This window comes from Panthera uncia, assembly GCF_023721935.1.
Source record: "Panthera uncia isolate 11264 chromosome B2 unlocalized genomic scaffold, Puncia_PCG_1.0 HiC_scaffold_24, whole genome shotgun sequence".
NCBI classification, from domain to species: Eukaryota; Metazoa; Chordata; class Mammalia; order Carnivora; family Felidae; genus Panthera; species Panthera uncia.
This window is the reverse complement of record NW_026057580.1, coordinates 103,959,789-103,972,464: the sequence shown is the minus strand read 5'-3', so window position 1 is coordinate 103,972,464 and position 12,676 is coordinate 103,959,789. Positions and strand designations below refer to the sequence as shown.

The window sequence follows — 12,676 nt, the reverse complement described above, 5'->3', positions numbered from 1 at the left end:
TACAGGGTTATTCAGAATTTTCCAATCCACTTTTAAAAGCCTTTTATGAGCCATGCCACGCAGTGAATGTAAACTGGAAACGACTTTGTGATCATTTAGCTTTGCTCAAAGAAATGACACACTTTGATCCTTCAAATGGGGAAACCTTGTATTTTTCCCTTCTTGTGTCAGTACTCGTTTTGAGGGTCTCCGTGCACCGGAGGAGGAGAAACGAGATCCTCTGAGAAAAACAAAATAAAAACGGTTCTCTTATTTCTGGGTTCTTTCTTATACACACAGCTGGGAGCGACCCGATTTGTCACAGCTGGAGGCCATTTCACCCCCGTCCTCCAGCTGTGTCTGACCACAAATTCAGGAGGCTCTCCCACTAGCAGTATGAGTTAAGGGGGTGTGCACACACAGCCCCAGAGGGCCTGTCAACGTCGCTTCCCTGGAGAGGGGTACCACTCCAACTCATAAATACTAAATGCCGAACATCGTCTCACTTCAAATTGCTTTTGGCATCAGGGTGAACTCATCAGGGTGAGGAAGAGATAAGCCCGTTCTCGCTGGGTGGGGGGCTCCGTCCAGTCCCCACATCGGGGAGTCATTCCACTCCAGGGGCTTGGGAAGCTGAGTGTGGCGTCTAAGTCTGGGCAGAGGAAGGAGGGCGATTCCTTAGCCCTACCCAAAGACATCATGCCCAGTGCTTTGGCTTACTGACGTCTGATGCTCCATAGCACGCGGCTCATTTGGACAAATGCCCAGACATTCTTCCCCTCTCCCACACGCAAATGCGTAACGTTGCAAAGCCCAGAAGGGACGCTTGAAACAAAGTGGGAAACTCATTCTTATTTTTCAGTGATGCGCTCTGGTGGGCACCAGCGATAAAGCTACAAAACACAGCAGTCGACTCCATTTTCCACAAAACTCTCAAAAGGCAAATCTCAATGCTTCACGCTCAGGCTCCACAGAGATCTTACGCGTCGGCAGAATCCATTTCTATTTCGGTAACTCTGCGTAACCATGCCTCGACATTGTAGGAAGGAATAGTATTCCTGTAAGAAGTAATTAATAAACGAGGAACCCCCACCAAAGATAACTTGAGGCAGAGTGGCTTCCGAGTAACACAGAATTCACGGGAAGGAAGAGGTCCACAGCCATGGAGCAAAGGCTGTTACATAACTCAAAGTTGAGACTATTCCCAGTGAGGACTGGGGGTGAGCCCGGATAGGTCAAGACACTGTCTCTTAGTCTGGCTGTGGTTTCATCCCCTCCACCTTCATTTTTTTTTTTCCTAATGTTTACTTTTTGAGAGAGAGAGAGACAGAGAGTGAGCAGGGGAAGGCAAAGAGAGAGGGAGACACAGAATCCAGCTCTGAGCCATCAGCACAGAGCCCGACGCGGGGCTGGAACTCACGAGCCTTCGAGCTGTGAGATCACGACCTGAGGCGAAGTCGGCCGCCCAACCGACTGAGCCCCCCAGGCGCCCCTCATTCCCTCCACCTTCAAATGTTGCCGGGAGGCTCCACAGAGCGACTCCCTCCTGCCAGCCATACGCTGGAAGCACATCTACTGGGCTTCCAATGAGGGACCTAGATGCCACTATTTTATTAGCTTATCTCCTTATGACTTAACTGACCCAGCGGCCTTTCCACATTGTGAAACTTGCCAGTGTGTTTCCTGACTCACCTTTAACAGTAGCCAAACCATTAATGTGGATGTTCATAGGTGCCAAGTTCTGTCCTAAGCCAATGCATATGACCGAATTTCCCCAGCGGGTAGGGGAAATTATAATTCCCATTCTACACATGAAGACACAAGGCTCAGAAAAGTTAAGCAACAACTAAGGCGTGAACCCACAGCTGTTTGTCACCAAAGCCTATGTCCTACTGCTTACCCAGAACACAAATGTGTCTGATTCTAAACCCTCAAAGGTAGTCCCTGCTGGTCACTGGTCACGGTAGGATTGGTTGTAGGTAATCCCCACCTTGAAAGGCTACGGAGTATAGGAGGGGGGAGACAGGACTCTAATGTTTCACGGTTACCTCCTGATCCCCAAACCTCTCAGGATGGAAAGCCCCAACCAGACAGCCAACGGGGGTGGGGGGTGAGGGGGAGTGTCTCGTTCTGTGTCAGGTACCAACAAGCCTAGAAGAAATGCTTTGCAAAGATGACTTCCTTCCACCGAATGGCCATAATCCTTTGCTTCCCCTTTTCTTTCTGCAACACTTGTCATTGCTGATAAGGAGAATCCAAAAGCACTGTAATCTTACATTGGACCAGTTATTCGCTCCTAATAAAATTAGAAAACAAAGATCCCAATCTGTTGTTACATCTTCAACGTTTTTCACAGTGAAGGTTTTCTAAGGCGCAGCGAGGGTGGACACATCCTGTCCCGGGCAGGTGCCCCCAGGATGCCAACCCGTGCCAGGATGCCCTCGGTACCTCATAAGCTGCTACCACTGTGGTCTGCTGACGTCTGCTGACCCTCAGCAACAAGGCCCAGCAATGGCCTGTGTTTTAGAAATAAAATATAGGAAGAGGGGAAAGTCAAATGTCGGGCAGAAGCATGGAGGCATATCAGCGGGGAGGTGACTGGTATTGAAGTGCTGGCTGCTGGCATGAAAAATGGAAAGGTAAAGGCTCTACCTCCTGGCGGGACAGGAAGTAAGTACGCCAGGTAGAGGGGGGCCAAATTCCAGAGACCAAATGCATTTCGCAGACAAAGAGTATGAGGAGCCCTGAAAATTCCTTCCCATATTTTTGGCTACAAAGATGAAGCAATCGGGCGCCTGGGTGGCTCAGTCAGTTAAGCGGCCGACTTCGGCTCAGGTCATGATCTTGCAGTGAGTTCGAGCCCCGCGTCGGGCTCTGTGTAGAGCCTGGAGACTGCATTGGATTCTGTGTCTCCCTCTCTCTCTGCCTGTCTCTCTCTCTCTCAAAAATAAACCTTAAAAAAAAAACAAAAAACAGATGAAGTAATAAAGAGAAAGTCTACAGTTTCTATGATCCACGGTGGTGCGGTTACAAATACCGAGGCCTCAGGAAACAGAATGTGTGTGCAATGTGAACTTTTAAGAGAACCTTCGTGGATATCTGAAAACAGGAAAGTTACCCAATTTCTAGAATCTCTAGAGAGTAAAGCCACTTAGTCGTTCTCAAAGTTAAAATGAGATTTATCCCAAAGAAGAGTCAAGGTGATTTATTTCCATAATAAAAAAAAGGACTTTGAAAGATGTCTTTGTTTTACAAAAATACAGATACAACTAGCAAAGTCTCTGTGACAGCTGTGAAAACATTCAGCTGCCAGTGAAGGTATTTTTCTCTTTTTCACCACAGCTGTTCAGTTCAGAGCAGGGTTTGTTTTCCTCTTTTCACTAAGCTTCCAGATCAAAAATTCTAGGCTCTGCGGTGCACAACCTTGCCCTTGAATTTTCTTGAATAGGCTGCCACCGTGTGGTGACCACTAAAAAGGCACGTGGGTTTGCGCTCAACGCCAAGACGTTTCCGAGCTGTCTTAAAATATATTAGATCCACCTGCCGCTCAAATATACCCTTCTAGGTGGAGACACCTGCCTTCCCTGGGCAGCACCACAACCTGCTCCTTTCTGTTCTCCTGCGGCAACATGAGGAACATGTGTTTTTGATGTTGTTCCGCGGTACTTTATTGTACCTAATACACTTAAAAAAAAAAAAAAAGTTTATTTTTGAGAGAGAGAGAGAGAGAGAGATTGGGGTAGGGGTGGAGAGGGAGGGAGAGAGAGAATCCCAAGCAGGCTCTGATCTGTCGGCACAGAGCCTGACGTGGGGCTCGATCTCACGAACTGTGAGATCGTGACGAACTGTGAGATCATGACTTGAACTGAAACCAAGAGTTGGACGCTTGACCGACTAAGCCATTCAGGCGCCCCTGTACTTAATACGCTTTTAATGTAACTTCATTTTGCTTGAAATTTGTTACATTCAGGGTCATATTTTGAAATTATGAACTTTATTAACCGTTTCAGCCATGAAAATGTAAAAGAATGGTCTAAGGCGGGCGCCTGGGTGTCTCAGTCGGTTTAGCATCCCACTCTTGATTCCAAGCGCAGGTCATGATCTCATAGTTTGGGAGATGGAGCCCCACATGGGGCTCTGCGCTGACAGCATGGAGCCTGCTTGGGATTCTCTCTCCCTCTCTGTCTTTGTTCCTCCCCTGCTTGAGCACAGGTGCGCTCTCTCAAAATAGATATTTTTTTTTTCAACGTTTTTTTTTTGTTTTTTTGTTTTTTTATTTTTGGGACAGAGAGAGACAGAGCATGAACGGGGGAGGGACAGAGAGAGAGGGAGACACAGAATCGGAAACAGGCTCCAGGCTCCGAGCCATCAGCCCAGAGCCCGACGCGGGGCTCGAACTCACGGACCGCGAGATCGTGACCTGGCTGAAGTCGGACGCTTAACTGACTGCGCCACCCAGGTGCCCCTCAAAATAGATATTTTTTAAAGAAATTCATTTTTTAACTATGGGTGTGCTGGGTAGAAATGCAATTGGTTTTTTGCATGTTGATCTCATACCCAGAAACCCAGGTGGACTCTTTTTCATTCTCATGTTTTCTCATAGATTCTTCTGGGCTTTTTATGTAGGTAATCCTACCACCTAGGATCTAGCACAGTCTGGTGTCTTCCTTTCCAATCATTATAAATTTTTCCTTTCTTCATATCAAGGCACTGTCTAGTAATTCCCATATAGTGCCAAGGAGGAGTGCTGAGAACAGGCACCCTTATATCTTTCCTATTTCTAAAGGAACGTTTCTAATATCACCATTAAATCTATTTGCTCTAACTTTTCAGGTATTTTATGGGGTTAAAGAATTCCTTTAACTTCCTAGACTAAAAGGTGTTTTTAGGAAAAAAATCATAATGGAGACTAGATTTTACCAAATGACTTTTCTGTATCTACTATGGCGACAGTATAGTTTTTAATCTGATGATATGGTAAATTATGTTCATAGATTTTAATGGATTTTTCTGATATTAAACTACGCTTGCAATCCTATGAGAACCCACACCTGGTGTTGGATTCAGTTGCTAACATTTTGACGATGATTCTTTTAACCATGTTCACAGATGAAATTGGCCCATAATTGTCCTTTAGCATCCTGTCCTTGTTTGGGCACTCATAAAATGGGTTAGGAAGTGTTCTTTTTTTACTCTATGTAAAAAAGATTATGATCTGTTCTTTGATGGCAGTCGAACTCATCTGTAACACTACTGATTGCCTGTTTTGTTTACATGTTTGGTGGGCAGACTGATTCAATGTCTTTAACATATGTAAGTCTAACTGATTTAACTTAAATTCATTTTGTAAGCTACATTTTCAAAAAAAATTTTTTAATGTTTATTTATTTTTGAGAGAGAGAGAGACAGAGCGTGAGCGGCAGAGGGGCAGAGAGAGAAGGAGACACAGAATCCAAAGCAAGGCTCCAGGCCCTGAGCTGTCAGCACAGAGCCTGATGCGGGGCCTGAACTCATGAATCACAAGATCGTGACCCAAGCTGAAGTCGGATGCTTAACCGACTGAGCCACCCCTGTAAGCTACATTTTTTAGAAGTTCTCATTTCATGCAAATTTTCAAATTTACCAGTATAAAATTGTTCATAGCTTCCTTTTTAGAAAATCATTTTTCTTCTGCGGTTATGTCCCTTTGTTTTCTAACATTGCTGGTGTTCTCTTTTTATTTCCGTTATTTTGGCTAGTGGTGTTTCCATTTTACTAGACTCTTCCGAGGACTGACTTTTGGCTCAGCTGGTAACCTCTCACATACATTGCTTTTCTATTTCATTAACTTCTGCTCTTCATTGCTTTCATCCTTGGAGATTTTCTGTTCTTTCTCTAGCTTCTTATGCTAAATGCTATGCCATACATTTCTAGTTCTTCCCCTTTCCTGGTAGAAGCATTTAAAATTCTGTTTCCCACGCGAAAGATGCTTACCTTGCTTTGAAGCTGAGGTGTTTTCCACTGGGAGCTCATTGTCATGGAGCCTCTTCTCTGGAACAGGCATTGCAGGGCGGCTTCCAAAGACCCATGGGCTCCTATTACCAAGACCTTTTTTCCATCCAAGTTGACACCTGCCCACCAAATGGAAATCCAGTATTATAATCAAAACTTCAGAGTCCTCCTCCCACTCAGCTTTAGTGGAAGGAAAAAGAACCTTTTAAAACTTGGCCATCTCCATCAAGCTGCAGCCTACAATGCCTATCAGTCATAATTTACTCTTTGTGAATTTTATGGTAGAGTGACAGAGAATCATCATCCTGATAAGCCACAGGGTGGAAAAACAGGGTCTACATGGGTTACCTCAGCTTAATGGCTACTTGTCTTAAAGGTATATATCAAAAGTTAATCTTCTAATAGAACTTTGGTGTATACTTTGGAGGGTTTTTTTTTTTTTTTAATTGAAGTATAGTTGACACACAGTGTTATATTAGTTTTAGGTAAACAACATAGTGACGTGACTATATGTCATTCTACGCTCACCATTAAGTGTAGCGGCCATCTGTCACAATACACCGGTATTTCAATACCACTGACTATATTCCTATGCTGTTCCTTTTATGCCTGTGACTTATTCATTCCATAACTAGAAGCCTGTTCCTCCCACTCCCTTTCACCCATTTTGGCCCCTCCTACCCATGGCAGCTACCAGTTTGTTCTGTGTCTATGGGTCTGCTGCTTTTTTTTGTTTTGTTTTTTTTAAATACCACAAATAAGTGAAGTCATACGATATTTGTCTTTCTCTGACTTACTTCATTTAGCATAATACCCTCTAGGTCCATCCATGTTATCACAAATGGCAAAATCTCATTCTTGTTTACAGCTGAATAATATTCCGTTGCATATGTGTACCGTATCTTCTCTACGCACTCATCTATCAGTGAATATTTAGAGCGCCTCCATATCTTGGCTACTGTCAATAATGTTGCAATAAATATAGGGGTGCATGTATCTTTTTGCATTAGCGTTTTCACTTTCTTTGGGTAAATACCCATAGAGAATTACTAGATCGTGTGGTATTTCTCTTAATTTTTTGAGGAACCGCCATATTGTTTTCGACAGTGGCTATACCAATTTGTATTCCCACCAATAGTGCACGAGGGTTCCTTTTTCTCCACATCCTCACCAATACTTGTTATTTCTTTTGTTTTTGAGTCTAGCCATTTTGATTGGTGTGAGGTGATATCTCATTGTGGTTTTTATTAGCATTTCCCTGATGATCCAGGATACTGAGCACTTTTTCATGTGTCTGTTGGCCATCTGTATGTCTTCTTTGGAAAAATGTCTACTCCAACATTTTTAATGTTTTAATCAATTATTATTATTGTTGGGTATTGAGTTGTATAAGTTCTTTATATATTTGGGATAGTAAATATTTTGGAATTTTTGTTTGATTGTTGCATGTTTGGATGTGGAGAAGGGACATCTTCCTCTTTTTTACTCAAGCTGGAATCAAGAAAAATTTAGTTAAATTTTTATATAATCAGCTAGAGAGTCCTTAAGTATATGAAATCTGATAACCAAGAGAAAGAAATTATTCGTCTCTACATTACTGACATAGAAAAGCAAGGTCAAGGGGAGAACGATGAAAATTGAATACTGATTACTGAAAAGAGATATTGCTCCCTGATGAATCCCAATCACGGTTTCCATACCCTGAACTATACCTGACAGCTTCCTCGTTTAAATATGAGACAAAAGTCTTATTTAAGTCTATACACTGACAGATTTGAGAAGCTGACACTTGGGACAGTTTTCATTGTGGTTACTCTGACTGTTCCATGAGAGAAGCTGAACACCTGTTTACAAGTAGCCGCCCATCTTGACCTGTTTCTCTTTAAAACTGTAATACAGTTAATCTTGTTAGAAAAATCTGTCACGCTCATTTATAGCTCCCAAAAGATGAGAAAAAAGGGCTGACATTGAACATCACTTCCATGTTTCAATTAAAATCTTGCGGAAACAAATGCTTATTAAAAAATCAAGTCAGTACCAATACGTAGGAAATAGTGGCATTTCTGAAGGAGCAACCATACCTGACTTTTCAAGAAGTTCAACTACAGCTCTGGCCACAGGTGAGACGTAACACTCGTGGGCGTCCCCGCGGACCAGCCTCCCCAGGTTTACGTCTGTTACTCTGAATTTGAAAATAAGGGAAGTTGGAAGTCAAAACTTGGTCAAAACTTACTGATCTGTAACTCACATGTATTAATCCCAAATAACATCCGAGTCAACGTTTCACAGACAGGCTATATTAAATCATTAAGTCGAAATAAAGAGTGGGCAGGAATAAAGACCACTGGCTTCTTAGCGCAGTCCCTCAGGAAACTCTGAAGTGGTTCCTGTGGGTCGGGGACGACCTTGGGAATTCTGGTTCTGCCTGGATCGCAGGACCACAGCATAAGGCCATGCAGGGCCTCGCTGTGCACAACTCCAGGGAGCTCTGTCCAATGTACTACGTGGAATGTGCTCTAAAGTGTGCATACCAGGGTCATAGAGTAGAGCCCACTTCCCCCCTGAAGAAATGTATACCTCAATCAGTATTAAAATCCAGGACCAATCCCAGAACTCTGGGGTAACGTAGCAAGACTTGGATTCACAATCCCCATTTAGCATCGGTATTTATCTCCTTGAGAAGTCAAGGGGAAAAATGAGTGACCAGGTACCTTCAATGGCTTTTGTGCTCTTCCTCATTCAAATCCAGGACTAGCTAGTCCGTAACTATCGAGCTGAAACCAACGGTCTCAATAAAGGCTAGTGACGAAAGAGACATTTAGAAAAGTTCCCATAATTCTCTTCTTTTTAATGAAAGATTTGAAATGACACTTTGATATCTTTAGGTCCTGGATGTATTCGAATTGATTAGGGCTTCTTCTCCCTTCCAGTTAGTCTAATACATGGTCAGAGATTTTCAGGACGGCTTTGCAACCTGTGTTTGGGTCTATCCTCAGACTGAGGGCCCACAGAGGCCGGAGTAACGGAAAAGGCCTGGGTGTGTTGGCGAGGCGGGAGCCTCTCAATCCAGCTCCCTTAAGACAGCTGGATTGGGAATCTAACTTTTCATTTGCTTACAACTTTGTAACACTGAATATATTATGTTCTGTTTGGCCAGGGTACAAAACACTTCCTATTTCCACATAGGTAAATGAGCTTTTCATTCCCCAAGACTCAGAGTCCCGATGACCCACATGAATGGGCAGTATTCCTTGTCTCCTGAAGCTGATGTCACGCCAGGACATGAGTTAAAGACAAATATTAGTGCACCACCTACTTGTAGTTTTCCTCTCTAATTTCAAGTAAAACCCTGTGTTCTGAATAAAAGTGCTTGTGTTGCTTTTCTCAAATGACCTGCTTGTGTTGCTTTTCTCAAATGACCTGGGGCTGAGAATGTGGTCCTGCTGGTGACTCAGGACGCTGGGTTGTTTCTTTGGTCTGGCAGAATTATCAAGGAAAAGCTCATTAGAAGACAAGGCTGGCCAAGGACTCTGTAAGTCAGGCAGGAAATTACCAAATGAATATGATGGTGTTAAGGACATTATTTCCAGAATGGCACCCAAGCACTACAAAAGGACATGTGCATTTTCTAAAATCTGTAACTTTTTTTTTTTAATGTTTACTTATTTTTGAGAGAGAGAGAGAGAGAGAGAGAGAGAGACAGAGTGTGAGCAGGGGAGGGACAGAGAGAGAGGGAGACACAGAATCAGACGCAGGCTTCAGGCTCTGAGATGTCGGCAAAGAGCCCGATGCGAGGCTCAAACCCATGAACCGCGAGATCATGACCTGAGCTGAAGTCAGACACTTAACTGACTGAGCCACCCAGGTGTCCCGAAAATGTGTAACTTTCTCATACGGAATTTAGAAAGCCCTCAAATCCCTGAAATAGTTAAAGGATTTCTTGCACCTCTTAATTACTGACATAGTTGAAACCGTGGAACTAAAAGAAAAAGAAAAATCTCAGTAGAAAAACTCGCTTAGCAGTAAGAGTTGATTGCTTTCTTTTCTATTTTCTCACCCATCCACATCCTTTTCTGGTTTCAAGGCATTGAGCACTTTGTTGCTAAATGAGTTCTCGGAGATCTGAAGGGCAAGGCCATGTACTCGGGTGTCTTCATTAATCTTCAAGATTTCATCTATAATCTACAGAGGGAAAAAAAAACACCCTAAAATCAATTTTACGAAAATAAGAGCCAACAAAAGAACCGATTCATAAAAATGCATCTGTTGTAGTTCCTTTTTCAGTCCTTGTTGAAGACTTGATGTAAAGCAGAATGAATCACATCTAATTTCTCTTTCTACCATGTTTATAAAAGCTCAAAGGAAGCATGCCTGTATTTTAGTGACTTCTCAGTCTCCCTTATTGTGCTACTTCCTGCCAGAACAGAACAAAATAAAACCAAACCAAAGCTCGACAGTTCACGACATTTAGATAGGCAAAAGATAATTCCCTGTCCACAACTATACTTAAGCCAAACACACTGCCAACCTTCAGGGAGACCAGGAAGCATGAGTTTCAGGCATTCCAAACTGGCCCGGACAAGCCTGTACTTCAAACACAACGTGTTCAACAAAAGCTTCCCTACTGTCACACCCAAGAAGCCATCACTGAGGCCCTCAGGTTCTCTGGACCTGAATGGCACACAGAAAGCATTTCCAAAGCCTTATGGTCAATGCATTCTAAGCAGAGAAATCTCCCTTTTATAGGAAGCTCACTATTTACGAAAAAGACCAAAGTACAGTTTGGGAAGGTGATGTAAAAGCTAACGAGTGGCTAGGTAGGTCTTTTAATAAGCAATGCTCTGTCCTCTCTGTTTATTTTATGCCAGGAGAGAACATACTGATGCATTTCATTTCACAATATTATTTGTTCCTAAGAAAAAGAGATACCAGCCCATTGATAGGGGTCTCACTGCGAGGAGTATTGGTTTACCACTTCCGTTTCACTGTCTAGCAAAAAGTCACCGTGGTATGTCCACCAGGTAAGAGAGGACAAAGCTATTTGATCTACAAAAACGAGAAGGAAAATTTTGTTTCATTTACTCACTTATCTTTCATTCATTCAACAGGATGTCGAATGTTTTGAGCACCTACAACTGTACCAGTTCTAAGACCGGAAACACAGTTGGGAACAAAACACCTGTCCTCACGGAGCTTATAGTCTCACGGGGAAGACAGGGGCAGAACCAAAAACTAGTACCATCTCTGGAAGTGGTAAATGACGTGAAGAAAAGTAAAACAGATAAGGTAAGGGGCCAACGGAGAGATGGCGGGCTGGGGGTGTGGCCAGAGGGAGTGACGTCGATGGGCAGCCCAGAATGAAGTGGGCGGTCTACTGTTACCTGTAACTCGAAGGTGGCAGAAGCAACAACGAGATCTTAACTCACAAATTAAGACCCTTACTCTTTTCCAACATAACGCCACCATCACGCAAATTCACATTCACATTTTTGACAAGGAAAAATCTTTGTCAAAAAATAAGTCAAGGAATTACACACACACACACACACACACACACACACACGAAATCAAGGGCTATCAACACCAGTGGCAAGGAACCTGAAAAAATACAGACAATGGGTGTCTCTCAGAGGGACAACAAATTTCTCTGCATTTGTTAACACTGGTATGACAAGTGTCAGTATTTCTAATATATTATAATGGTAAGTGTGGCAGAAACCATCTGCCCCAGATATGGTTTCCTTTCTCCCTTAGTAATAAACTCTTGACGTTTAGCTGTTCTAATAAATGGTCTAAGGCCATCTGGTGTAAAGACTACCTTTCCCAGCCTTCCTTGCTTCGTGGCCAAACAATTAGGTTCATGTCAATGGCATAGAAGCAGAACTGTGACTTTTAGGAACCGTCCCTGAAGGGAAGAGACGGAGGGCCTGCCTGTCTTTGCTCCTTATCCTTCCTCTTCCTTGCTGGTGACAATAAGTTGTTGAACTGAGCCTTGTGATCAGAGAAAACAGGGAAGGTTAAGAAACACCCCCAACCTCTGTGTACTGCAAAGAACCGAATACAGAGCCTACAAATTCCCATTCATGTCTCATAAATGATTAGGTGAACTACGTGCCCCCCCACAGCTCAATCTGAACAAAATGCTTGTTAATCAAACTTGGGGAAATTTCCCGCCTTCCCCCAGGCTGCTAACCGTTGGCCCACCCTTAGCTGGATTAGCAGACAACCCCTTTTGAGAAAAGGCTGGCTACAGGGTAAAACATTCTCTGACTCATTATCCCTATTGCAACAATCCTTTTGAATTACGTGCCTCCTTACTAAGTCTGGATTTATTGGACCCTGGCTAGAACGTGGATGTGATATGGAGAGCTGAATCCAACATCTTGGATCCACAAACAATACAGCAGCAAGAGCGAAGGAGCCTAAGTTTCTGGTGCCCTCGTGATGTCACCATAGCATCCTGCTTCTCAACCTGACTTACGTATGAGAAAAATAAACTTCTGTGTTACTTCACGTTCTGTTATTTGAAGTTTTCCAGCACTGGCGGTCAAACCCAAGCTTCCCTGCCATAGCTGGGCTGAAGAAAAGCTAGCCACGGAAGGACCAAACACGAGCATGGTCTAGTTTCCTCACCGCTACTTATGGGGGTGGCTGCTTCTCCCAGGCTTGAGATGACACTTGCAAAGGCTGTTACTCCCAGAACGTT

General features: G+C 43.4%; 1 protein-coding gene across 1 annotated transcript in view; it reads right to left on the bottom strand.

Moving 5' to 3' along the window:
- Positions 1-12,676, bottom strand: part of MTHFD1L (methylenetetrahydrofolate dehydrogenase (NADP+ dependent) 1 like) — a 185,927-nt gene that overhangs the window by 164,422 nt on the left and 8,829 nt on the right. The window contains exons 5-7 of the mRNA XM_049653057.1: positions 10,028-10,152; positions 8,052-8,152; positions 5,953-6,089 (exon numbers count right to left, since the gene is read on the bottom strand). Of these exons, the coding sequence (XP_049509014.1) occupies positions 5,953-6,089; positions 8,052-8,152; positions 10,028-10,152 (363 nt within the window). The remainder of the gene's footprint in view (positions 1-5,952; positions 6,090-8,051; positions 8,153-10,027; positions 10,153-12,676) is intronic.